We start from the raw sequence: 27,172 nt of genomic DNA on the forward strand, positions 1-27,172 counted from the left end.
CTGTCAGCAGATGTTAAAAAAGAGAAAAGATGCAGGAGGACATGCAATGTTTGCGGCACTATTTTCAGTTAAAGGTGTTTCTACAGAGGCATATGAGTGAACAAAGTCTGTCCTTTAATTTAACAGGTTGCATGTTCTGTGTAAGAGTCATATCAGGGTAAAATAAAGTTTCACAGGTATCAAACAAACTCTCTCAAAGGCACTTAATTCTTGTAGCTGTGGTGTGCACCTACTGTTCTTTTCGGGGCGTACAGTAGATGACATACTTAAACGGGAATATGAAATTTATAAGTATATTTGTACATTTTCCTGCTTGAAAAATTATGCACAACCACCATGCCAGATGAATTTAATATATCACTTCATGTCACATGGTTATTTAAACACACCCTCGTAAAGATGTCACTCATCTATTTTGGTTGAATTAAACAGTCTGCAGAGGGAAACAGTTAATGCAAATAAAAAGTTCATGACAAGCCTACAGTTTCTTTCTTTTTGTCACATTTCCACATTTTTTCTCTTTTTATGTATTTAAACATCTCTGGACAGAGTCACTCCACTGTTTCAATGTTATAATGCTGAACATGTCTTTCCAAGAGTGCTGTAATGTTAAACAGCTGAAACCTTGAAACTTTTCTTGTCACTTTTCTTGCACAGTTTTTACATAGTGGTCAGATTCGTGTCTGTTTTTACAGAGTAATCAAGAGTAATTTCATTGTGTAATGAAAAGGAGTGTTGGGGGGGGGGGGTGGTTTCCAATGATGTACGGGTCAATGTAAATGAGTTTATCAGAGGAGCACTGAGTGGAATGATGCAACAATACACAAAGAAAAATGGAAATCAGTATGTCTCTAAAACACTTCCAAGAAGAAAATTCAGCAAGCTACAGTACTGTGGAAAAGTAATACTTAACTTTACAGATCATTTTGTGATTTTGATTCTTTAGTACTTGCAGTTTTCAAAAGTAAACTTCAGATTTAGAGATGTTAGTGCTAGTGAAAAACAATTTTATGGGCTTGAAACATTTGCTTTCATACTGTTGGGATTTTTTCTCATGATGAAACAACACCATCACCTCACAAATCTGACCACAACTTGATATCCAGCCTTTCCATCTTGAGTCAGTGTAGCCTCCAGCGAATTTTGTACTAATTTATATTGTGTACTAATTGCTTTACTCACAACAGCTGCTGATGATCTCATTTACACATTACAGACTCCCACGCAGGTGTTTTCAGTTTGGCTGATTAACTACTCTGGTCAGGATGAAGCCAGGAGGAGCTACATTGGGAATATTAAGTTTACCAAACTCATTGTGTATTAATGAGAATTAAAGTTTTAGTTGTTCCACCCTGAATGTGCAACAAAACTGACGGGGGAGAGAAGGAAACATTAAATCACACCCGCACAGTCTCTGTCTCAGATCTCTCATCTGTGGAGTTATATCGAGGTTTCAAATAACATTACCATGAGACTAAGTTGTAATCAAATGGCATGATAAGGGCTAAAACACACATTTGTCGATCCAATTAGCCACAATATCAATGTTATCAAGGTCAATAAAATTAGTGATATATATCCTTGAATTTACTGAAAACAGTGATAACTGATTGCCAGCAATAAGAGAAGTTTATTAACTTGTAGCTAATCAGTGGGTATTATTATAGTTGTTATTCATCCACATGAAAGACTTTCTGCACAATATATGGCTCTAAAAATTGGCTCAAGTATTTGTGATAAAAATATTAATATTCGATTCAGTTACAGGCTGTATACCATCATTTTACCTTTCAAGTGATTGCAACATTTTCAACTTTCTGTATCAGGGTGACAGATGTTTCTGCAGCTGGAAAGGCAGCCCCTTTATCCATATTTTTTCTTCGATAAATGAAAACAGGAGACAACAAAAGAGTCCCTCTGCCTTGTAACAAACCTCGATTATACCCAAGGTCATCTTGTGACACGCTAAAAGAGGAGAGTTAAGGGCTTTAAGTCTCATCCTTAAGTTACCCAGCTTAAGATTTTATGTCTTTTTAGCTCTCTGAGTCTCATAAAAAATTAACAGGAATCAGTCACATTTCAAATGAGCAATCACGAAATCAGGAAACAATTCTTAGAAGACACACTTTCGCACCACAGCATTGTTGAGCTTCCCTTTGCGCTGTTAGCTAAAGAGGTTGAACATGTCTGACATGAGGAGAACTGAACCTTCATCCTTCTCCGTCTCTCTCTCCTCTAAAGTCAGTGAGCATCAAACAAAGCTGAAAAGGAGGTGATGTCAAACAGGAAATGCCACACTCTCCAGAAAGTAAAGGGTTAGAAACCGTAAGGTGGGACAGATATAATGATTACTTCTGCAACCGAGAAGAAATCACTCTGTAGCTGCAGCTAGAATTCATAGCTTTCTGTCCATGCTGTCTGAACTCAGTAACTCAGTTTGTCATCAGCTCTTTTTCACACAGTACCCAGATAGCAGCTGGACATTTATCAGAGCGGCTGTCGGCTGGGCAAAAGCAGAAAACAGCAGCCCTCATCTTTGCCGAGGGTGTGGATACAGTGAAGTCCGTCTTGATTTGTGGTTCTTATGGCTCAGTTGGGCTGACGCCTGAGATATACTCTGAAATTAAGCTATTACATTACACACGTCATATTGTTCTTTTTAGAGGATGAAGTAGTATGCTAAATGCTATATAATATTCCACTATATACAGGAGTAGCTATATTTGGAGCCTTGTAGTGTAAGCGAGCTGTATTCTTGCTGTTACTGAGGAGTTTGTGGTTGTGTCTTAAAGAACAGACATAAATGGACATGACCAAAGCGGTTGAGTTACCTTGAAGCTGCATAGTTCATTGTTGCTTCAAAGAGGGCCTCAAGCTAAATATGGAGAGGCTTATTGATCTATAGAAGAGATTCGACATAGAAAATAGAATAAAACATGTTTTCCTTTTGTGGATTAACTCCCAGATGGCTAAATGGCTGATGGCTAAAAATAAGGTTCTTTGTGATGCACTTTTTTCTTCTCTTTCTTTACATTCTTCATTGTTTTTTTCTTGAATAAGTCGATGTGTTCACAATAATGTGGCTGCAGCAGAATCAGGAAGAGCTACGTGATCCCATGTTCCTTTATACAAATCCGCATGGTCTCTTGCATGTGGCTTTCCTTGTTCTATGCTCTATAGTCAGTGTGGGCTGATGTGACTGTAAGAGTTGAATGTGAAACACCAAAGCTTTGCTGCTAGGCTCACTGCTAACACTGATAGTGGATGTGCTGGTGCTGGTGCACCTTCCCGTCCACGTGTGAATGCGTGTGCGTGTGTATATCCGTGTAGATCTTCGGGTAGACCTTGGGAGCCAATCCAGCACCTCCCTGAGTCAGGAGCAGCTGCTGATGGGCGATGTAGTCCTCGTAAGAAAGACAATCTTTATCCCCATTGGCAGGTTGAGGAGGCAGCGTTGGGCAGGCTCGGTCACGATTGGCTACGGGGAGACGCTGGGAAGGAAGGGCAGAGGAGGATGAAGAAGAGGAGCAGGTGCGTTTAGATTGGCAGAACCAGAGGAGGGCGGTGCCTAAAATGAAAGCGACGCCTGCTGGTATTCCAATGATGACGGGCCAGGGGAGGCTGGGGGATATGGCTGTGGGTACAGGGTTATTTTGGGGCTTCAGATCTGCAAAAGAGTGAGAGATACAGATATTTTAAAACAAAAGAAAGCAGTAGCAAATATGACACACTACAGAAAAAGACAAAGACAAAAACATTAAAGTGCAGAAAAAACATCTTCTGGCTTATTGATAACATCTGTCAAGTTTTATAACGTCAACTGAGAAAACTGTTACAGTTTTCGGGTAGATGAAAGATGTGCATTCTCAGAAATACATCTAATAGGGGGGAGGACTAGTAGGGACAAATATTTTCATGTTACCTAGCATCAGTATTAAAATATAATGGTTTCAATGTAATGCTTCTTTCTTCTTTCTCTTTAGTATTGTAAATCAGATAATAAATACACATAATTATATACTATCATCTCTTTTTGTGTCCAAGTTTCCCTCTTCTGACCTGGTAGCACAGTGAGGTATGCACTCCTGAAGCTGTAGCCCATAGTATTGGCTCCCAGGCAGATGTACATGCCAGCGTCCTCTTCCTTGGCTCTGGTTATCAGCAGCTTGTTGAGGTAGGATCCGTCAGGACGTGACCAAACCTCCCCCGTAGGCAGAACCACAAACCGATGGTCACCTACCTGAATGAGATCACATAAAGGAAAACTTTTCACATAAGCTCTTCAGTGAAAGCAAAATTGTCAGATATTGTTAGTTGAATATGACCAGTAATATTGGTTGAAGAAGTGCACATGTATGCAAATGTTTATACCTCGATGGTGGAGTTGAACTTGTTCTCATCACCAGGCTCAACTCTTTTAAGCCACTGGATGACTGGTTTAACATCACTTCGGACTTTGCACTGGAAAGATGTGGTTCCTCCATAGTCCACCGTGGTGTTGACCGGGTGAGTACCAGTCAGGATTGGTTTAGAGTTGGTGCGTTCTGTTGAAGGGGACGTAAAAAGAAACAAACACAGAGAACGTGAACATATTGTTAACATGAAATGCTATTTTAGTTAACAAAGAAGAAGAGTGAATAGAAGAAACTGCATCAGAACAGCTGTTATCAGAATTATGTAAGTGACATTACAGCAATAATCATTTTAATATTGTTAGAAAAAAACAGAGTCAGTGAAGTGACAAATTTACACAAAGTTTTACATAACATTAGATTTGCATCAGTGTAATAACAAAAGTATAGTTTCAAACTCAATTAAACATGAATTGTTTTGGTGAGCAGCAGCATGCACTATTTCTAAAATCAAACAGAGAGAGGAAAGTAAGACACTCTTTTTATACAATTTATTTGAGCTGAATGAAATGGGAATGAATGAAACAGAAAAGAGTGCACCAGAGAGAATATAATATGGTTTGAAAGCATTATTTGCACAGCAGGTGCTGTATTCAGCACCACATCCTCCCTCTCAGCTAAAGATATACAAACAGATCCCTTATCTATGGCTGCGACCCTTTCTTTTTTAAGTTTTCATAGAATAAACACACCTGCTATAGAAATTAAACAGGGCATGTTTCAGTATCTGTTGGTGTAATCTCATGGGAATATAATTTGAGAAAATCTGTACTGTAAAAAAAGAAAAAAACGTATTTGACAATCAGCTGTTTCAACTCCATTGTTTAGCAGAAATTGAGAGGCATGCTACGTTTTGGCCATGTGATAAGTTATTATTCATTAAGTTTAGGGAGGATCAAGAGGTGATGCAAAAAAGTTGCTTGTATATTTTACTTTTGAAGCAGGTTTAAGACTCTTAAAGCATCTTACAATGCTGACTAATTTTTGTTTAGTTCTATCCGAGAAGCTGATGCACCGTTACATGTAAGTTCACAAGTTTTTCTCAGAGTTCAATGTGCTATATGTTAACTTATATTGACTTTAAGTATGTTTTAATATTCAGAGCATGTCCAAAAAACATCTGGTAAGCATTGCTACCTACCATGAAATGCAAAGGGAACACAGATGCAAACAACATTGCCAGAACTCATTGAACTAATACAGACAAAGAAATATTCGGAGACGAGTGTTCTGGACAAATGTTTTGTTTCTAATTTCTGGAATCACATTCTTCTTATAGGTTGTGAGGTAAAAGCCGAATGGGTGGGGCTCTTAAACAGACTGCACTTAACGTATATAATCTCAAAATGATTTGAATGTCTGGCCTAATGAGTTGAGTGCGAGTCAAACAGGTGCAAAACCATACAAGACGACAAGATGAATTATATTTAGGAGTTATGGTCCTGATGTATTATATTTAGGTTTTTGAAATCGACAGTTTTTCTCCCCTTGACTCCTTTTTTTCTATGTTTCTTACTAACAGCTGTAAATAACTGACAGCTTAGTGAATCTCTACTGATAGAGAAAATGTCACATTTGACATAAGCGAGCAGTGGTTTGATTTACTTCCTTTTTGTCTGCGTGCTTATGAGTGTGTGCACACATGTGCGAGTGTGTAAGGGTCTTTCAGGAAAGACTACAGCTGTAGTTTAATGTACAACAGATGTGGCGGGTAAAGCGAGAGGAGCTAGTCTGCTCTCAACAGAGCTATCACACTCTGCAGCACACTGTACAGCTCAGCACACACACACAAATTCAACGCCAACTCTCCATACAAACAGCTCAACATTAAATCAACCAGCGTCAAAACAGCTTTTTTAGCTTTCCAAATACGACCTAATACATCAAAAAAACACTCACAACTCATCATAACGCACGTTCTGCTCTCAACAGTGAAACTAGACCTTTTTTAGACTAAAACCGCAACCGGCTCACCTTCCAAACTGAAAAACCTGCTGAACATTCCTCGTATGCTTGACTGAAGTTTACTGACAAGACTGGTAGTGATCAATAAATGCCACTGAAGTGAAAGGAGACTTTTAAAAGCTATTTTTAAACTCTATTCTTGGTAAAGCTCATTAACCAGCACTGGTAAATGTGGTTTCTAGTTTGCAACCAAGAATATTTAGTCATTACAATATGCAAAAGGACAACATGAAATAAATAGTACATTTATTTTCGACTGCAGATGGATAAAATATTTTTGACAATATCCTTGTAGCTCAAATTTGTGAATCCCATCAAAAATGTTTCATAAACGAATCTACTATAGACTCGAAATGTGAAATTAAACCTGAATGAAACATGACAGCAAGACACTTTTTTACATACTAAAACTGAAGTCTGAATGGAAATCTGCAGTAATGTATGTGTGTGTATATATATGTATACACACATATAGATAGATAGATAGATAGATAGATATATAGATAGATAGATAGATAGATAGATAGATAGAAAGATAGTTGTTGAGTCATTCCTACAAATAAATTATATACCAAAAGAAATACTCACTCATCACAATCCCAAAAATGTGCTTTCTGATGTGTCACAACATGAATTGACCACATGCAGCCATATTTTTTTTTACATATATTCAAATTTTTTTGATATTAGAGGCATACTTTTAAGATGGTTCATCTCTTAAAACATAATGCTAAATCGATGGGTAGATTTCTTGCTCAGTTGAGCCACAGAAAACAATTTGACTATTTATGAAGAAAATATTTGCTTCTTCCAGCTGCTTAAATGTGGAAATCTGCTGCTTGTCTGTTTTGTTATTTCATTGCAAATTGAATGTTTTTGGAGTAATGGTCAGGCGATATCAAAGAATGTAACGACGCAACCTTGGACTCAAGGGGCTTATGATTTTCTGTTATTAGATACTGATGAACTATAAAAATAATTGACAGATTTATTGATAATGGCCCCGATGACAAGTAACTTGAAAACTTTCAGAAATCAATATCAATAAAGATAAAGCCAACACAGGCTGTAACAGAGAGAGAGGATCCGTGTATTTATGGCAACATTCAAAATGAAGTCAGAAATGAAAATAGTATTACAATATGATACTGGCACATGACTTAAACCAAGCAGAAGTAAGATTTTTAGTGACATTTCCGATGCTGAAATGTGTACTAAAGTAGTGCTTTTGAAGAACTTATGTATTCATTCCATGCATAAATTTATCTCTGTGTAGAAAAGCTATTTTCTTGCGGACGGTGGAATATTTTCCAAATCTTGACAGGATACTTCTTGCTGAGATAAGGCCCAGATCATTTGGTAGATGGACAGCCAGCCTATTGCACACATCAACTGGCCCTTTATCTCCATTAATCCTATAAATCATCTTTAATAATGGAGGATGACTCACGTATAACTTCCACTTTGTAGGTAGCGTTGATCTCTCCCGCTCTATTTGAGACGTGACAGGTGTATTTCCCACTATGCTCCGGCGTCAGGTTCTTCAGACTCAGAGTCCACTTTTTCTTCTTCCCTTCCCCACTTCCTGTTCCTCCTCCTGCAGCTCTCTCCCCACCTTCTCCTGCTCCACCATCCTCGTCCACCAGCGGGCGACTGTCCTTTAGCCAGATGATGTCGGGGCGAGGGTTACCACTTGCCGTGCATTTCAGGCGCACGGAGCTGCCCACAGGACGAGCAATGACGCGTTTCCTCATCTTTGCAGGTTGGGTGAAACGTGGACGTACTGTGAGTAGAGAGAGGGTGAAAGGGAGAATTATTTAGTATTGCAAAACAAGCTGTGATCATTAAATGTTACTCTGGATAAAAATTCAACTAAAAACGTGGATGAAAAGACATAAAGAACACACAGTCACTCTTTCTGTTCATTGGGAAGAAGAATAAAGCGAAAGGAGAGGAGAGAACAGAAGAAGTTATTACGAGAGATAAACGATTTAAAGGGCAGATTCATATTTACAAGCAGTGTTCTGTTTTTCAGTGGAGGGAGAAAATATTGGAGATTCTTATGTGACACTTTTATGAGACATAAAGAGCGATCAAAGCCACGTTATCTGAAAAGGCTGGGACACAGAAGGAGAGTTCAGAAATGTTTCAAGCCTCCTGAGTTTTTTAAAATTGTATTGTATTTTTGCTACTAGAGAAATGAACATTAATAACACTATTGGCGTTTTTGCTTTATTTTTTTTTTAAAGATATTTTGTATGTGATTCTTAAAACTCTATATTATATAGCTGATCTTTAGTACAACTTTATTCATGCAGTAGTAGACTAGGCTGCTGCAAAATACCAACTTTCCTTGTGCTTGAAGCTCAAATTCACATCGTTTTATCATTTCTTCTAGTAGAATTAGTCAAAATACTTACAAAGTCACTTTGAAGTCAAGTTACTGTATCTTTAGCTCTTAGCAGCTCTCCTCAATTGCACAGATGCTGTGTGGATGTTTGCTTTGATTTACAAACTGTGTTTGCTTGTTTCCTAGCTGCTCAGTCTGATGTTTTAGTGTTTGAAGACTTTGTTTTCCATGCAGACATCTGCAGCAACTAATGTGAGTACAAATTAATTTTTCTGCCCCACACATATTCTGCACTGAAGTGTAACCTTCCATTACATACCATGAAATCAATTTCTTTGAAGTTAATAATAATCTGCATCTACAACATATTCATGCTTGGTGTGAAAAGACTTCTGTTTTTACTTCCACACACTTTGAAAAATTCCATTAAGAATGAACTGAATAATCAGAGCGAATATTGAGAGTTAAAATACAAAGATTGAGAGTGAGGTTTAGGATTGAATATAAGACTTGGTGACTTGGTAAAACGGACATTTCTTGCAGTGTGAGGAGTGTCAGACGGGCTGAGGTCATTGCTTGAGGCGGTGCCAGAAATTCCATGTTGTGCTGTAACAACATATGGCAGTGTGCCTCTTGGTATATACAACGTAATTTGCTTTGATAAACCCTAATTATTTTGTTTGAGAAAAATGTTTGAATCACTTCCTCTTCTCTGCGACACAAAGACTTACACACATGACTGGGAACAGACACAAACACATTCATATACACAAACAGACACACACACACTCCCCCTTATTTTCCTTTGATCTTGCACCTCCAGTCCTGGGTTTATAAGCCTCTTCTGCTCTTAAAAAAACTACATATTTAACATCAACTCATGCATTCATCCACTGTAAAGCCTGCTAGACAGCTATGTAACATCCCAGTATACATCCAGTCATGAAGGCGCTGTATCCTTGTCTACATGAGTCATAAAAAGTCAGGCAGTGACACCCATTCATCCATGCAGATCCTTTCTTAGAAAACATAAAATGGCCAGTTAACCTCATACGCTTATTTAAACATCCACATCCTTCCATGCAGTTGCATGACCAAAACTCATTTAGCCATTCAAAGACACACCTTTTTCCTGACCCCCAAAAAATCAGTCAATCAATCAATGATTACAAATGGCCAGACATTCACTCAACCTAACATACGTAACTATTCAAGCTTAACTGAACTAACCTAACCTAACCTAACCTAACTAACCTAAATAATCTAATCTAACTAATCTAACGTATCTAACCTAACCTAATAGATCCTCAGAGGCAGCGCTGTTGTTCTGTTTCAGTAAAAACATGAAGCTTCACATCACACTCAGACAAACTAATGTAGCAGCTACAATTGTTAGATTTCATCTGTGAGACCAACATTTATCTTCCAGAGGGAATTATATCATATTACAAAATGCTACTTAGACATTAAAGCCAGTGGTAAATTACCAAAGAGCTGCACAGATCACTTCATCAGATCATGACCGACCGATCATCTCAGGAGCCGGGCTGCTAGTGGGTGAGATGGTCGGCTGGTCTCACCCAGCCAGCGGCTCCTCACATGTCCAAAAACATTGCAAATTTCCACACACAAATTATTTGGATAAACTGACAACATATTGGGAATCTAAATGGTTGGCTTTTTCACCTGAAAAAAATATTAAAACTTAATGAAGTGACATATTGACAGTCCTAAACAGTTTAATCTCTGACATCGCTACAGGTGGTGCAGAATGCATTGTGGGATAGGTAGCTTTAGCGGCCGTCAGACCACTTTGGCCGGCCGATGGTATAATTTCATCACTTAGTCAGTCAGTCAGTCACGGACATCCGTGTTTATAGGGCTGACCCTGCTGTTGTGGTCCAGCCAAAAACTAGCCAGTCGGGAGGGAAGAGAGAGAATCATTCACAGGAGTGCTTGATTTTACAGCCCTTGTGTTCCAGCCACAGCAGATAGCCATCAACCCGGGCAATAAATCACCCTGAAACTACTGCAGTTACGTCTCTTTCTTTGGAAACAGTTATTATTCTAACTCTGTGTCAACAAACAAGGGGAAGAGTTATGTGACGGGTTTGCGCGCTCGAATCCGGAGATTTCACTACGGCTGCATTACTCAGCAGAATATAGCTCTCTACTGACCGACACGAAGGTGGGCAGGATGACAAAACAAACATACTTGAAAGACTTTTAAGTCTCGCCTTTGTCCCCCCGCCTCTGAGAAAAGCTACTGGACTACAGCTGAACCAGACAAGTCAATAGATCTAAGAGAGAGATTCAGGAAAGTATAGTGGTGAAGAAGAAGAAGACAATGATTAATAGTTTAATGTTTTGGCAATGTCTCTCTTTGATAATGACATAAATTCAACTGCATTGGCTCAAGACTAAAAATAATTGAAAAGGGGAGGGAAGAGCCAAAGTAAAGTGCAGCTGATCTGAACTGAAATGGATTGGGTAAAGATGAGACTGGAGAATGAACAGAATACGGCAAAGAGCATCTGAAATGAACTGATTTATATCATCTAAGCTGAACCAAATCAAACAGACGTTCAGGAGAAAACATATGGACAGTGAGGAAGTAAGGTTCATATTAAGGTTACTCCATCCAGAAGAACGGCACATTAATAAAACTGATGAAAAAACTGGAGTGACAGCAGAAAAACTGAGAACAAAGAGAATGAGGGATGGAGTTAAAACAATAAAAACAGCCAAGGTAGAAGAAGGGGCACATTAAGAGGAAGAAGGAAAGAAAAACAGAGAGAGGACATGTATGAGTGAAGCGAGAAAAGCTGCAATAGAGAGAAGGTGAGAGCCAGAGCGGGCAAAAGGGCAAGCTTGTTCTGGGTCTCAGGGGCCACTTCAGTGCCACACTTCACAGTGTAAAAATACTGCTGACCCTCCGACTGACCGCCTTTGATCAGACCGTGTGTGAGAGTGTGTGTGCATGTAAGAGAGAGAAATATTTCTAACATGGATTTAAGACTGAGAATGAGGAGAGTTTTGTTCTGTGAGGTAATTTTGGCTGATCTTGACTTGAGTAGTTTAGTGGTGGACATGGTTTTACATTTATTTTCAGTTTAAAGGGAAGATTTAGGTCAGGATATGGAATTTGGTTATGGTTAAGTTCAGATTTAGACAAGAAGATTGATCCCAGTGTCATCTGTACATTACATACAGAGCTGGAGGGAGTTAAGACCAGGTTATGCTCTGAAATCAAATGTGATTTTATTTGTTCTAAACAGCCACACTTAAAGGTGGAGTGACAAGCTGACCGTCATAGAAAGCGTGAAGATACAATATTGTTTAAATACAGCAATAACAGTGCTGTCTCTCCTGGCAGTCATTCATAGTGTTGCACTCTGTTGTTCCCGTTGAAAAAAGTGACAGAAATAGTTGTGTAAAGAATGAAAACGTCACTCCTTTCTCACCTGTGCACATCTGGCAAACCATGCCGTGAAGTGGGTGTTACTGTTGAATTGTCAGTTTTGGAAAGTTACAGAAATCGTCGGACACTACTACCCTACTCAAATGTGTTCGGGGACAGGAAGTCTTGGAAGCTAGTCGACCATACGAGTATACATCAACCTTTAGTCCAGATTAGCATAAAGACCAGAAACAGGGAAAATAGCTAGCATTACTCTCTCCAAAGTAAAAACATATGTCTAACAACACCTCAAAAGATTAGGAATTAGTTATGTGATGTACCTATTCTATGAGGTTATCAGGCAACCAACTGCGATGCTGCATAGAAGTAGTGATGTAGAGACAGCACAAAACTGTTTTCACATTACTGTTTTGTGTACAGATTAAAGTATCTAGATACAACTTGTTGAGTGAACTTTAGAGGAGCTGGGAGGCAGATTTTTTATACTTTGTACCGGGCTATTCTAGTTGTTTACTCTTATTTCTGTCTTCTGCTGAGAGTGGTATCAATCTTCTCATTTAACTTACTGCAAGAAAGCCCCCCCCCAAAAAAAAAAAATAATAAAAAAAGTCAAACTATTCCTTGAAGAGAAAAGTTTATCAGTATCTTTATCAGTACAGTTTTAATGACATGTAACACATGGTCCTCTTAAGGGCAGAGAAACAAGCATTTATGTGGATAATTGTCTGTGTGTGTGTGTGTGTGTGTGTGTGTGTGTGTGTGTGTGTGTGTGTGTGTGTGTGTGTGTGTGTGTGTGTGTGTGCTTGTATGTATGTGCAAGTATGTGATATTCAAGGTAAGCCAAATACGACAAGCATGTATGTTTCATTGTGTGTGGAAAAACAAAAGGAGAATGAAGAGCAAATGTTTGTCAGTGTTTAAGTGTGAGTGTGCCTTGACTTTTATGACAGAGCGAGAGGGGGAGAGAGAATGAGATGGGGGGAAAGAAAGAGACAGAAGGATAATAACAAGCAAAGAAGGAAGGGTAAAGTTACATGACATGGGGTCCTGGGAGACTTTGGAGGGGGAGGAAAGAAGGAGGAATGTGTCCCACCAAATCACACCTCACACAAATAGACTGCTCTTCACTCTGTCAGAGCCAATTATCTAAGCAAACAAGCACCCTGATGTGTGTTTGTGTGTGGGCATAAAGTATACCCTCACATTCTCCTCTCTGACAGTGTGCAAGGTGTTTATTATACAATCTGCCACTGTACTTTGTGAAATGTTACACACTCTCAGCTATCTAAGGTGTGACTTCCACTGTAGGATGCTTTCTCATTTTATAAACATTCAGTCAGAAGTTGTTTGAGGTCGTTACCTAGTTTCCCTGCCAGCTCTGGGACATGTTCATGGTCACCATTTGATGCTGCTGCTCCACCTCTTGAACTGGAGTCATCTGGAGAGGAACAAAAGAGTAAAAAAAAGAAAAAAGAGAAGAAGCATCATTAGTGAATTAATGTCTTCTGAATAATCAAGACTAATATACAGTTTATAACATTCTTAAACAAATCCACCCATTAGTACTGAAAATGATTCCTGTACTCATCTGTTTCTCCAGTTAGACTAAAATAAACATTCATTATGTGGAGATTTAACTGGGGCTATATGCGAGAGTAAGCTTGATTTTTTCTTTTTTTTTATCAGCATAAAAAAAACTCCTTATTTATCTTACACTGGCTCTTAATGCAGCCCATCAGTTCAGCATCTTTCTAAAACAGGCTGTTTTAGCTCCTGTCTCTTTAAGGCCCCCGACCCGATAAACCCACTCTTCTATGTCATTTCTGGTTGTTTAGCTGACAGTTACGCACCCAAAGATTTCAGAAACTTCTCAAATATGTCTGTACATGTTTGGACCCAAAACAGATCCATTATGCTATGCGAAATATACCATGTTTAACATAGTCTCATTGGTCTCTGATATAAGATGGATACCATACAATTTATGCCAAAATCCCCTGTCATGCTTTGATATTGATCATAAAATAATTAACTACAGTCTCTTGCTTTTCACACAGCATGACCGTAAACTGTGCATTAAACATCCAAAAAAAACAGTGGAAATAAATACAAAATCACAACATATTCTTTCATGGGAAAAACACTGTATAATACCTTTATATTCTGTCAATTTCATACTCTATTCGATCATACTTGATCATACTTGCTTTCACTCTCTCACTGGTGTATCAGTTTCCCTCCCTCAGCATGGCTTCCCACATCGATAATCAAAAAGATACAAACATCTGCCTGGACCTTCATGCGAGGAACCACTTCAAGATGTAACCAATGTATCCGAGGGGCCCTTTAACAGGCGGGTGAGGAGGGAGACGGGTTGATACAGTGCAATATCAGGTCTGTCAAAATACTGAGGGGGGGGCGGGGGGTTGGCGGTTAACTTGGCTTGAACCTGAAACTTCAACCAAAACCTCATGGTAGTTATGGAAGAAAAGAAAAAGGAACCATATTGCTTTGGACCACCTGCAAGGAAGACGTGAGAGTGTACGCGTAATTGTAGATGGATATATTTATCGTGCATGTTGGTACATATATGGATGTGTAGCTGGATTTCAGAAGACCACCTGAAAGCTCAGAGTGTTTAATGCAGCGCCAAATGTCTTTAAAGTATCACTATTTGGATAATGGAATAAAAGACGCATTTGAAATGCAAATACGATGCATGACCTGCATCCTCAGGGCTGGTATTAATAACACACTGGCAGGATGCGTGGAGCAGGCCCTGTGCATGTGATTATGTATATCTTTGTTTGTGTGATATGAATTCCTGCATGGGTGTGTCAGAACATGTGTGGGTGCGTGTGTTCGACCGTTATTTAACTAAGTGGTAACTTGAGGTGCCGGTATTCCTGTCGAACCTCACTCCTCCTTCCCTGCCTCTGACTCCCCCTTCATCCCTGGCATGTTCTGAGAAAGGGCATTGCGTTTGAAGCCCAGCGGCATGGGGGTCTGATCTGAAGAGGGAACATGGTTTAACACTCTAACAGCTAGCAAACCCTCCCCCAGGCCTGCTGCAAGCCTGTAAACCTTACTTGGCAGACCTCCTACAGACCCACTCACAGAGGGGGGGCTGGACCGCTTCCACTGTCCATACAGTGCAGCTACACATCCCAAGTATCAAAGTATTTCCCAAATTCAAAACATGTATACGTATAGCAGCTCCGTATCATGATACTGATGCAGAGATATATCAGCCTACAAAACAAACCCACTGACTCGTGGCATGGTTAACATTATAAACAACAGATACTGTATAGATAGCATATCATTAAAGAGCCTAGTTGTTGAAATTCCAGGCTCTATGTGCTTAAGGTAACATGGTGTAAAGGAGACTTTTGTCCAAGGAAAAGGTGATCCTCCAGTAATTATCTATCATGTGTTAAGATACTGAAAAAGACAAAATACATAATAATACATTAGAATCTATATAAATATTGCACTCTGCAAATATTTTTATGGGTTAGTAAATGAGATATACAATTCTGTAGTGAGTCTTGCCTTTTGTCCTTGTTTGAGTGCTACATGTTGGTTGGTTGCTATATAAATATCCAATTCCGTTGATGGGTATAATGCCAGTTACTTGAAATGCATTCATCTGTGTCATCTGTACTGCACAGCTGTGCCACTGATGAAGGTCGGACGGCTGGAAAAGTTTTGTCTCCTTATCTGTGAATAAAGCTACTTTAAAGGGCTTCTCTTCTGTCATCACTTGTTGTCATGCTTTATTGCTTTCCTCTGAACACTGCAGAAAAAAAGATCCTATGAAAGTTAAAAGTTGAGTTTTTTTTTTACTAATCTAGCACTGATTGAAATTGTCGATTGATGAAAATGACTGGGCTGCTTGTGTAACAGGCTGACCAAATCAAATATCAAATCAATGCACTGTGCGTCAAAAGTTTTGCTATTCGGGACAATGAAGTACGTTCTACAATGTCCAGACATAAAATAATTTAAAACTTCTTTCTGACTGATTTTTTAGCATTCAATGAGGAGAGCTGGAAATAATCAAAAACAGATCCCTGTTGGATCCAAAGATGAGTGCATGATTTCTACATGTATTCTATAAACGTAGACCAACAGTGAAGACCAGACTATTGATGTCAATACAAAGTGAATGTCTGACTATAAGCACACAGATGACCAGCTGACTCCTCCATTATCCAAAGTTCACTCACTTCACTCATGACCTGAAGAGGAAGCTTTCATCCAAAGACGTCCGGAGAGAACAAACTGAATGTGTGTGGTCTTACTAACTATATCAACAAACACCATAGTCACCCATTTCTCCTGCTGTAAAAGCCACTGCCATGAATAAATGCTGTTTTTATTTTTGTATTTGTGATGTGACGCCTTTTTAAACCTCCTAGCGTCATACGGAGCCAGACTGTAACACTATCTTTCAATGTGAACCCTGCAAATCACACAGTACTGTCAGCGTGCTGGACATCCAGGCTTCAGAAAATGTTTCTGCCAGCCGAGTCCGTTTTACACCTTTCTTCTTCACCACCGTTATACGAGTGCGAGGTTGGGGGTAGAGTTAATGTTTCACTTTGTTTGTTACAAGTTGAACACACACAAAGTAGAAAACATATTCCCTCCCTGCTTCAGCTGTATTCAATAAACATTGTTTTCTTGTGATCCTGTTCCACCTTTTAATGTTCGGCCAGATACTTTGGCTGGTGCCTACAACAAACAATACACGCACACACACGCCCACGTACACACAAATAATAAACATGTGCACACAATACGCAAACACATATAAATACATACAGTCATCAATAAATGAGTGCAAGTTTTGTAATCGCGTATAAACAGTGACAATCTCTATATATAGCTATATACTCTATATGCTATATTAAATTGTAATGGGACACATGATATTGTCTCACTGTCCACAGGACCAGTGGCCAAACTAGTTATTATGTTTTATTACACAGATTTCACCCCAAATACACATTTAGTAGTACCTGATCACATTTGTTTTTATTTTATTATGTACAAGATCTCTCTTTTCTTTCTTTCTTGGAGCAGCTGTGGCTCAGGAGGGTCGGTGGTTAGTCAATCCCTGACTCTCCCTGTCTGCATGTCGTCATGTCCTTGGGCAAGATACTTAACCCTGAATTGCTTCTGATGGTTGTGCCAGCACCCAGTGTGGTAGCTTACTGTCACTGGTGTGCGAGTGTGTGTGTGTGTGTGAATGGTCAGCAGAAAAACATTGTAAAGCGTTTTGGATGAAAGTGTTATATAAATGCAGCCATTTGCATTTATCTTTTAAAGACTGGGGGACACATCTACCACCTACTGGGACCTCCTCAAGCCATAATAATGACAGAATGTAGCTGCATCTGACGACATCTGGTCCTGAGATGGTCAGGACAGATTGTGTTAAGAAAATTAAATGTTAGCTTTACTTCCATCAAACTAGCAGACGTTATTTTGTCCCCTGTCAGAATTTGTTACGCTTTGTGGTTGTTTTTTTTGGGTAGGCTGCAGTTCAAGCGGTCGAGCGGTTCAGCCAGTCATAAGGTTGCTGGGACTCTAAATGTCAGCAAGCAAAGCGCCTGGTCTGCCAAACGAATGTCATGTAAAATTTGTGTTCAACGGCACCGAAGATACTCTAGCAGTGAGGTTCACAGCAGTGAGACCATGAAGAAATGAAAATGAGACAAGTGTGGTTTCATGCAAACAACTGAACTGAACAACTCCAACACCAACACGACCTAAAATGTAAAAAATATACTTCTGCCTCAAGCCTTTGGACCACATGTTTCTGATTAATGTCTGTTTTTAAGTCATGTTTGACTTTTTATTCCATATAATTTTAAAGTTATACTTACAGCACACATGAGAGGATATTTTAATGTGACCATGCAAACATTGGCTGTAAAGACACCAAATGTCCCCCCAGAGTCAACAATTTGCAGTTCTGCCACCTGGTCTGGAGTGTCATTGCAGCATACAGACATGTGCTTTTGTACAACGCTTAACACAGCATAAAACAAATTTGCCATATTTATGTCATCTATGAGTGTTGCTGTTTCTAACAATCCAACATTCAGTCTCTCTCTCATCACACTTATGCTTTACATTCTCACCATTTCATTTTCTGCCTCTTTTCTTTGTTTCTTTTCATCTCTCTCTCTCTTTTAATCTACGGGGGGAAATGGCTCAACAGTGTGCTACATTTCACACATTCACTGGCGGGGTACCCCTGTGTGTGAGTGTGTATGTGTGTGTTTGTATAACCCCTTCTTGTATTTACTTTCAGGTCTGTAGAGAAAAGGCAGCGATTGGACATGACCATGCTCAGAAATATGAGTCCCCACTGTCCAGCGTGTGAGTCTGTGTGTCCAGGGGGCCAGTGTGTTTTCCTAAAGGGTCATGTCCTTCCAGGTTTTAATATAGAGACACTGGATATGTGGACAGAACCTCTGTGTGTGTGTGTGTGTGTGTGTATGTGTGTGTGTGTTAAAGCCTCTGTGTTTCAGTGTGAGGAGAGAGAGATGTTTCTGTGTCAGCTCCTGACTGACCGCTGGTTGCTCCAGCATCAGGGCCAAAACCAGCAACCCTGATGGGAGTTTGTGTACCTGATCAACCCGGTAAACCACTGTTAGTACTCTAAAAATCACCATGGTCAAAGTTTGCCTCATACTTCATACAGACCTGATGTTTCACTTCATAATTCAGACAGGAGCTACCGCAAGTGAACAACTTTTTCATAACATTGGGGGAAGAGATATTGTTGAGTTAAACCATGGGTCTAAGATGGGTTTATTTTTGCTTCAGAAACAAAGACTTGGCTTAAATATTGCAACGACTTGCAGTTTTGAACAAAGTTTAACCCAACTGTGTGCTGTGGAAATGATCAGAAATGCCATATTATCTTCCAACTTTACGTGGATTGCAATTTGCCTGTAGTTGTAGCTTGAATGAAACATATTTTAAGCAGAATTGTAATGGAAACATAATTATTTCCCTGTTTTACCAATCTGTGTCACTGATAAAATCTGTAATTTCTTAAAACTGTAAATAAAAACAAAATGTTTGATGAAGCTTCAACGATTAGTTGATTAGTAGATCTACAGAAATTGAAAGGGAAACTATTTTGCTTATCAGTTTATAACCTTTTAGCCATTTTTTAAACAAAAAAGCCCAGATTTCGCTATTTAAGTTCTCAAATGTGGTGATTTCATGCTTTTCTTTGTCACACATTACAGTCACCTTTAACTCAACTTTAACTTTAAACAATTAATTGAAGCAATAACTACACACTTTAATAAAAATGAGACGTCACAGGGCCTCTGATTCTGTTTAACAAGTGACCTCCAGTAGGTGTAACAATGGAGACCACAGGAATGCTTTGATTACAATGTTGAAAGGCCTTGATAGGAGGGTAAGATAATAAGTGATACACTTTGGTATCAGATAGATGAACTTTAAAACCGATTTTTCAACAGTTAAGCAAGGATCTATTCTGCTCCAAAGCCTATAAAAACCAACAGAATAAACACATTCGTCCTTCAGCAATGGGATGGCCTGTCAGTGCACTGACCCCCTACTAGCACAGACTCTGTCATTATAACTCCATCAGTTCAATAATACTCTGGAAACAATGCACCCACACGTCATGTGGTTTTTTCTTTTGTTATAAGCCCATTATTACTGCTGACGGAATATAACCAGAGATTTAACATTTTCTGCACTGTTTGTGGAAGAAAACAGACAGATCCAAGATCTCTCTCTTTATATTTCTTAGTCTCTCTCTCTCTCTCTCTCTCTCTCAAATGATTACACCACAGTTGTTCTACATTTTGACCCCACGTTCCAAACATACTTTTCTCTCCAACCACAGCCATTTTAGGAATATTTATACAGATTTTGTGCAACAAGTTGCAACATTACGCAGTGTCATTTTATCAGATGGCTGATTTCAGTTATTGTAGCTCTAGTCCAAAAAGCTAATACTGTAGATGTTCTGTAGAAAACTTCAATGTGCAATATGAGTCGTGTTTCAGATGTAATTAGCAGCTCATCTAATCCTCAGTGGAAAGTAACTGCTTAAGGTACAGTACTTGGGGACAAGCCAAACCACTGACTGTACAGTGTAAAACAGACATCAATATCAATGTGAAGATGAATTTGTTTCTTTTCATTCACAACAAACTAAAATAAATAAATTAATGTAAGTTTTTTATAGTACAAAAGCATCTGCAGGACACTAATGATATTTGAGTGAATCAGCCTGGAATTTAGGATCATGTTACAGAACACTTAATAACAATAACGATAATGTTTTGATTATCAAACATAACTCAAGGACAACTCAACTCCCAAGCGTTTAATGGTATCAAAGGGTCTTCTTTGGTGTCTGGAGTTTGCTCAGTTGGCATGGAAATGGATCTTAAGAAGTCCTAAACCTGCTATGGTTGAAATCATAGCAGTCAGGTACTGTACTGAGCTAAGATGACAACAGATATATCTCAGTGAGCAAACACCTACCTAATGATATTGCTGAAAACTCAGGAAAAAGAGTAAGTAGACCTTGAGTGTTTTGGTTCTTACAAACTACTATAGCCAAGGTTTTATCTTATTGATTAACTATGACTAGTTTATCAAAGCTATGCACAACTATTTTGACTGTTTATTAAGGAAAATTGCCAACAATTCGCTAGTTTCAGCTTTTCAAATATAAGGGTTTTCAGTCTCTGTTTTATATTAAGGTTAATTGATATCTTTGGGTTTAGGAGTGTTTATTGGACAAAACAAGCAATCTGAAAAAAATTTAAGAAACCAATTTATTGTCTTCCTAAAATGTATTTCACACAATCAAAATACCAATAAACAAATGAAGAATCAAACACCTACTTTTCTCACACATGGTCCAGAAGATGAAAGTCAAACTTTAAGCTTAAAGTCTATCTATATTTATATCTATTATTATCTATCAGTTTATCTATATTTGCGCACATGCATGCACACGTGTACTCTACAGACTCCTTGTCCACACACACACACACACACACACACACACACACACACACACACACACACACACACACACACACACACACACACACACACACACACGTCACTGTGATTTACTCTGTCGCCTGTGGAGAGGCTGTGTAGCCTTATGGAAATCATTATAACTTGTGCTGCTACACAGTCCTCCATTAACAGCATGAGAGAGAGACACTGAAAGAGGCTGCGACACAGAAAGAGAGGGAACAAGACGGGATCTGACGGACTTGTAGAAGAGGTCAAAGAGGCAGCAGGAGAGAGATGAAAACAGAGCTGGAGAGAGAAAGAGAGACGGAGGCTGAGAGAGAAAAAGGCAGCACAGAGAGAGATTTATTAACTGTAGCTGCAGAACAGACAAAACGTGCGCTACAGTTAACTGCTACACCATCTGAGCGACAACGCTGGCTTACAATACAGATTAACAGCTTCCCAGCACATTAATGATGTGTATTTGAGGCAATGACATTTTCAAAAGTTTATTAAATCAGCAAATCTCTCTCACACACACACATTCTCTCACACACACACACACACACACACACAGATATATATATATATATATATATATATATATATATATATATATATATATATATATATATATAGAGAGAGAGAGAGAGAGAGAGAGAGAGAGAGAGAGAGAGAAATCATCTGAAGGTTAACATCTTTTTTATCTGAAATGTGTCTGGAACATTTAATCTCATTACTCTCATCATATCCATGGAGATACACACACACATACACATACACACACACACACCTGACAGCATTTTCTGCCCCCACAACCCTCCTCTTGCCATGGACCCCTTGCAAGAGTCCGATACAACAACACACTTTTTACGAGTGCAACTTTACGATGTTATTTACAAATGTGATTACACATTGTACCATTCTGGCCTCAGACTCTCTGAAATATGATGAACACACGTCAACGTTCGGCCGGGAATTGCTTCCAGCTTTCTGACCTATTTGGTACAAATCTACATGTGTGTGCAAATCACACACACATGCAGACTGACTTGCATATACACACACACACACACACACACACACACACACGCACACACACACACACACACACACACACACACACACACACACACACACACACACACACACACACACACACACACACACACACACGTACATATACATATTCTGTACACATAAACTATTTTGTATAGTCACCTGAGTATATGGTTGATTACCCAGCGTTCTTTGCTTTGTTGGCAAGGGTTTCAGAGAGAAGGCAGGTTTAAGCAGTCGTGAATGTGTGTGTGTACTGCAAGTTTAGACAATTTGTGGAGGTTCAAATGGTTAAATGAAATGCACACTGAAATCCAAAAATCTGACACTCAGCTTTTGTATTTTTAAGAATGCTTAATGCACTATTATCACCTCAGTGACATCTTAAAATCAGTTACATGAAAGAGAAAAAGTTATGACTAAAATGAACAGTTTATTATGGCTAACAACAAAATGATCAGTAGTGCAGTTGACGTACAGTATAGTCTTGGAAACTGAGAGTAACCGTTTTCAGTTTTTCCTAGAGCGAGTGGAATCTATTCGTATCAGTTCTCACAACAGAAAGTATAACACTGAATTCATAATTGAATCATGTTGCATTAAGAGTGACTGCAAAGCATTAAGTGGCTCAGACAGAAGCGTCTAAAGTTAAAAAATGTGTCTAAAGCTGTAACAACCGGAGCGGGATTGCATAAGACGCACTGTAATTTAGCTGAAAAGCAAAAATGTACTGGATTGCTGACAAGAGTGAGTGGAAGCCCATGGATTCAAAACTCCTCCTTGACCAGATGAGAATGTGGTGGCTTGTTTGATGTAGCTCCAACAGTTAATGATAATTTTTATATATTTTATATGTTATACATCTACGTCCAAGTCCAGTTATGTGCAGGTGGAGGACACACAGACAGCCTCCAATGGATAAAAGAGCTCCTTAAGTGTTTAGTGAGGGAATGTTGACCATCAAGGTCTTCACAAAGCAAAAAAAACAAAACTAATAAAAAAAATGTTTAAAACTCACAAAGACCATGAACCATTGCTTCATTAAACAATACTCACTGTGCGGACTAACTCTGTCCTTCCATCACATGATAAAACAACTTTCATTACAAAAGTAATACAATCTTTTTATAATTCTAGTTGTGTCTGAATACGTAACAAAGTGAAAAAAGCGGCACACAGAGAGAAATATGCCCGGTCATCAATATAAAAGGCTGACCACTCGGAGCTACAAGCTTTTCCTCCCAAAGTATTATTATTGCTTTTATAACCTTGTGCCCAGCTGGACCCACTGAGAAAGCTCTGCTTACCGCTGCAGAAAAAAAACAAATGTGTGTATGCTTTACTGAGACTGGAGATGTTGAAAACGTCAGGCTTATCTAACCCATAATCCCAGCTCTCCACCTTTCCTGTCTGTGTATTCTGCCTGTAGAAGTAAACACTTTGCACCCAAGTGTGTGAGTTTTTACAGTGAATTCAAGTGGAGCTCTGTTTCACTTGCAGACTAAACAAAAACATTTTCAGGGGAAACCTTTTGTATGCCAGCATCATTTTAGAAACAGAGAAAGAGAAATAAAGAGTGAAGGTGCATGCATATTTACTGTAGTATGTGTGTGTGTGTAAGTGTGTGTGTCTAACTCTAAGCAGAGCTCAGTATTTCCTGAAGCTGAACAGACCACAGTTTGATCCTATGCCATGAATGGGCTCAATACACTAATTACAGCCACCTGTGTGTGTGTGTGTGTGTGTGTGTGTGTGTGTGTGTGTGTGTGTGTGTGTGTGTTTGTGTGTGAGGTATGAGTGGCCGCATGAGGGAGGAGGGTGACTGTATGGTCATGAAAAAAAGCAACCTGCTGTTTCCACTCTGTCCACACATACACACACATAAAGAGGAAAACATAATGTAGCGTCATACTTTGAGGACGCAGAGGTGCTGTTTTCCACTCTTGGGTTAAGCTTCAGTATGTGTGTGTGTTTGTGTGTGTGTGTGTGTGCGTGTGTGTGTGTGTGTGTGTGTGTATATATGTGTGTGAGTCTGGCCTGTTACATTCACTTTGGCCTTGGCCATGTCTCCCAACCAGGCAGCCGCATGTCTGAGTCTGTCTGTCCAGCTGTCAGTCACTAAGTTAGACCAGGAACACACCGTCTAAAGTCTAAACATACAAGTAAACTCATATTATGGGCACAGGTTCTGTTTTACAGTAACATGGGTTTTGGTTGCAGATTGCCTTATTGATCCATCAAACCACTGACATTTTGCTCACCAGTAATTCTCTTGAAGAAACTTCCTTTGAAGTCATGTTTTCCATGTGTGCAACAAGAATGATGACGTACATTAAATCACCTCATTCTACAAAAGCCACTTCTATTACAGTATCAAACACACAAAAAATGTTTTAATAGCTCGACTGTCTTACATCTAAAAAACACTAGCAACATACTGTTTTTGCTCAATCTTAAAGGCTTTGTTCACATACCTTTTTTTTTTTTTTTACACATGAGACCGCTAGTAGCTTCCATGTCAATCTTTCATCAACTCCACTTTGATTGACTTAAATTTTATATTCAACTTTCTGTCTTTATTTGTATAAAAACACAAAATGTGTGAGTATCTTTCTGTCACTCACTAATTCAGCTGTAATAATCTGTGTAACAGAAGATGTTTGTGTGTGCGTTTTATGATAAGCGCAGCAGGCTACCATGTGTGTGTTCGATCAGGAAGCCACAAACGTCATGCACACAGGCAGTTTTATGGCAAAAGTCGTAAATATTAGTATGATCACAGCTCAAAACATCTGGTGCTCGTGTTTCACCCCTTTGCAAAGTAACTGTAAAGTTTTATCTTGAGAATATAATTGGCTTAGTGTTGGAGAAGCAAAAAAACAAAAAAATGCCATTGAGAACAGCAAAGCCTGAAAAGTTCTCAGTTCCTCCTGATAAAATCTTCAATAAGCTGACGCTTCCAGGTGACTAATTTAAGCCAGGGAGCAAAGTTTTGGCTAAAGCTGCTTAGTAATATAACTTTGTTCCAGGAAGTAAAATCTACCACCCCTACAGGCTGAAAATAGTTCCAGACCCCTCAGCACTCTGACTTTATAGATCCACTGCAGCTGTAATATATTGTACTGCTTTCTCCCTTCTCACCCCATCAATTTCTTATCCACACTGACTCAGGATGAACAGAATAAAGTTAAACTTCATTCCAAAAACTCATATGTTACTTGAGAGATACACAGTCCCTCGACAAAACATGATAAAGAGATTTTCCCTTGGCGGAAAGTTTCAAAAAACATTTCACTTTTTCACTTCATTAATCAGTCTGACATCATGTTGTTGTTTCCCATTTTCTGGAAGGGAAGTTATTTTGATAGCAGCATCAAGAACAAAATGTTGTTTAAAAATTATGTAATAATTAGGTCTCACAAAATGACACAATAAAACTTAAATTACAAAACATTATGGCAACTAAATGAACAAATATTGTTGGTTAAGGATGCATAATTGGATATTTACCCTTGATGCTTAAAAGCATAAATATTATTGATTTGAATGCTTACATATTTTTCGGTATGTATATATAAATAAAACAGAGTAATACCTACATTTACAATGGACTGGCAGTTCAATTTAATATATTATTTTGCCGACCATTTTACAGTTGTTAACATAACTATTGCAGTGACTTCTGTTTACACACTTAATTGCTGTTGATCGGACGGTGCTACAGATGATTGCTAAAGGGCTGCCACCAACATTTATTTTCATGATTGACTCATCTGTCTATTATTCTCTCAATTAACTGATTAGTTGTTTGGTCCATACAAATTTCAGAAAATGGTGAAAAATGTTAATCACTGTTTCCCACAGTTCAAAGTGACAATCTCAAACATCCACAACCCAAACATAATTAGTTTACATCACAGTTCACATTTCACATTTAAGATGCTGGAATTGGAGAATTTATCAATGTTTTTTCCAAACAAATAATTATTAAAACAGTCACTGAATATTTAAATAGTTGGCAACTAATCAAATAACCAACTAATAATTGATTGCAAGCAACTGATTTAGGTTTGTACAGTACCTTGCAAATAAGGCGAATTAAAACTCTGTATTATGATTTATATTTCTAAACTTTTCTCAAGATTAGAAAATTGATTTTAAAATGTGTCCCTGTCTTAAGTCTCTGGGCTGAGCGGGAACTTGTGAGTGGGTCCAGCAGAATAAACACCACTGTACATATTCAGTTGGCTGCAGAACAACCACAAGCAAACCGGCACCATCCTTGAGTCAGATATCCAGTTCCTATACTACGTAGGTAACTTTTAGAGATGACACTGTAGTAATAGTCTGTAAAAATAGTCTGTAATCGTATTTAAGAGCACAGCTACAAATATCTACATCTGGCCAATTGTCCAAGGAAGAAAATGGAATATTACAACACCAAACAAGAATATGCTCCAAGAAATGTAAGGTACGTGACCAAAAACTGTGTTTTAAGGTGGATTTTTCCTTTGGGTGCCTTTGAGCAAGAAACTAAATCCCTACCTGCTCTCCTACTAACCCTGGCCCCTGACCTCCCTGGAAGGCAAAAAAGAAACATTTCCACTGGGGATCAATAAAGGATCACATTATAAACCGATTCTGACTCCAAGTATTTCAATTAATCTTTTTGGAAACCGCTGCCTCACTGCAGCAGCGAGAGGAAGGAAGACTGTGCACTTCCAGCTGACGAAGCTCAAATCCTTCCCCATTCAACCTCCATCTGATATTATCCAAATACACAATATGTGATTAACATCCCACGTTTTTATGGGGCGTTAATAAGTCCAGATCCATTTTCCAGCAGAGTTACTTGCAGTTTCAACACTAGTATATTTTCAGACACTGTGGCCAGGCACGGGCCATTTACCCTTGGCG

At 38.8% G+C, this 27,172-nt stretch overlaps 1 protein-coding gene across 1 annotated transcript in view; it reads right to left on the reverse strand.

The window, feature by feature from the left end:
* Positions 1-507: 507 nt before the first annotated feature.
* fgfrl1a (fibroblast growth factor receptor like 1a) overlaps positions 508-27,172 on the reverse strand; it is a 71,103-nt gene continuing 44,438 nt past the window's right edge. Inside the window, exons 4-8 of the mRNA XM_062425666.1 lie at positions 13,509-13,586; positions 7,828-8,160; positions 4,372-4,544; positions 4,060-4,240; positions 508-3,667 (exon numbers count right to left, since the gene is read on the reverse strand). Of these exons, the coding sequence (XP_062281650.1) occupies positions 3,249-3,667; positions 4,060-4,240; positions 4,372-4,544; positions 7,828-8,160; positions 13,509-13,586 (1,184 nt within the window). The 3' untranslated portion in view covers positions 508-3,248. The remainder of the gene's footprint in view (positions 3,668-4,059; positions 4,241-4,371; positions 4,545-7,827; positions 8,161-13,508; positions 13,587-27,172) is intronic.

Source organism: Scomber scombrus, chromosome 9, assembly GCF_963691925.1.
Source record: "Scomber scombrus chromosome 9, fScoSco1.1, whole genome shotgun sequence".
Taxonomy (NCBI): Eukaryota; Metazoa; Chordata; class Actinopteri; order Scombriformes; family Scombridae; genus Scomber; species Scomber scombrus.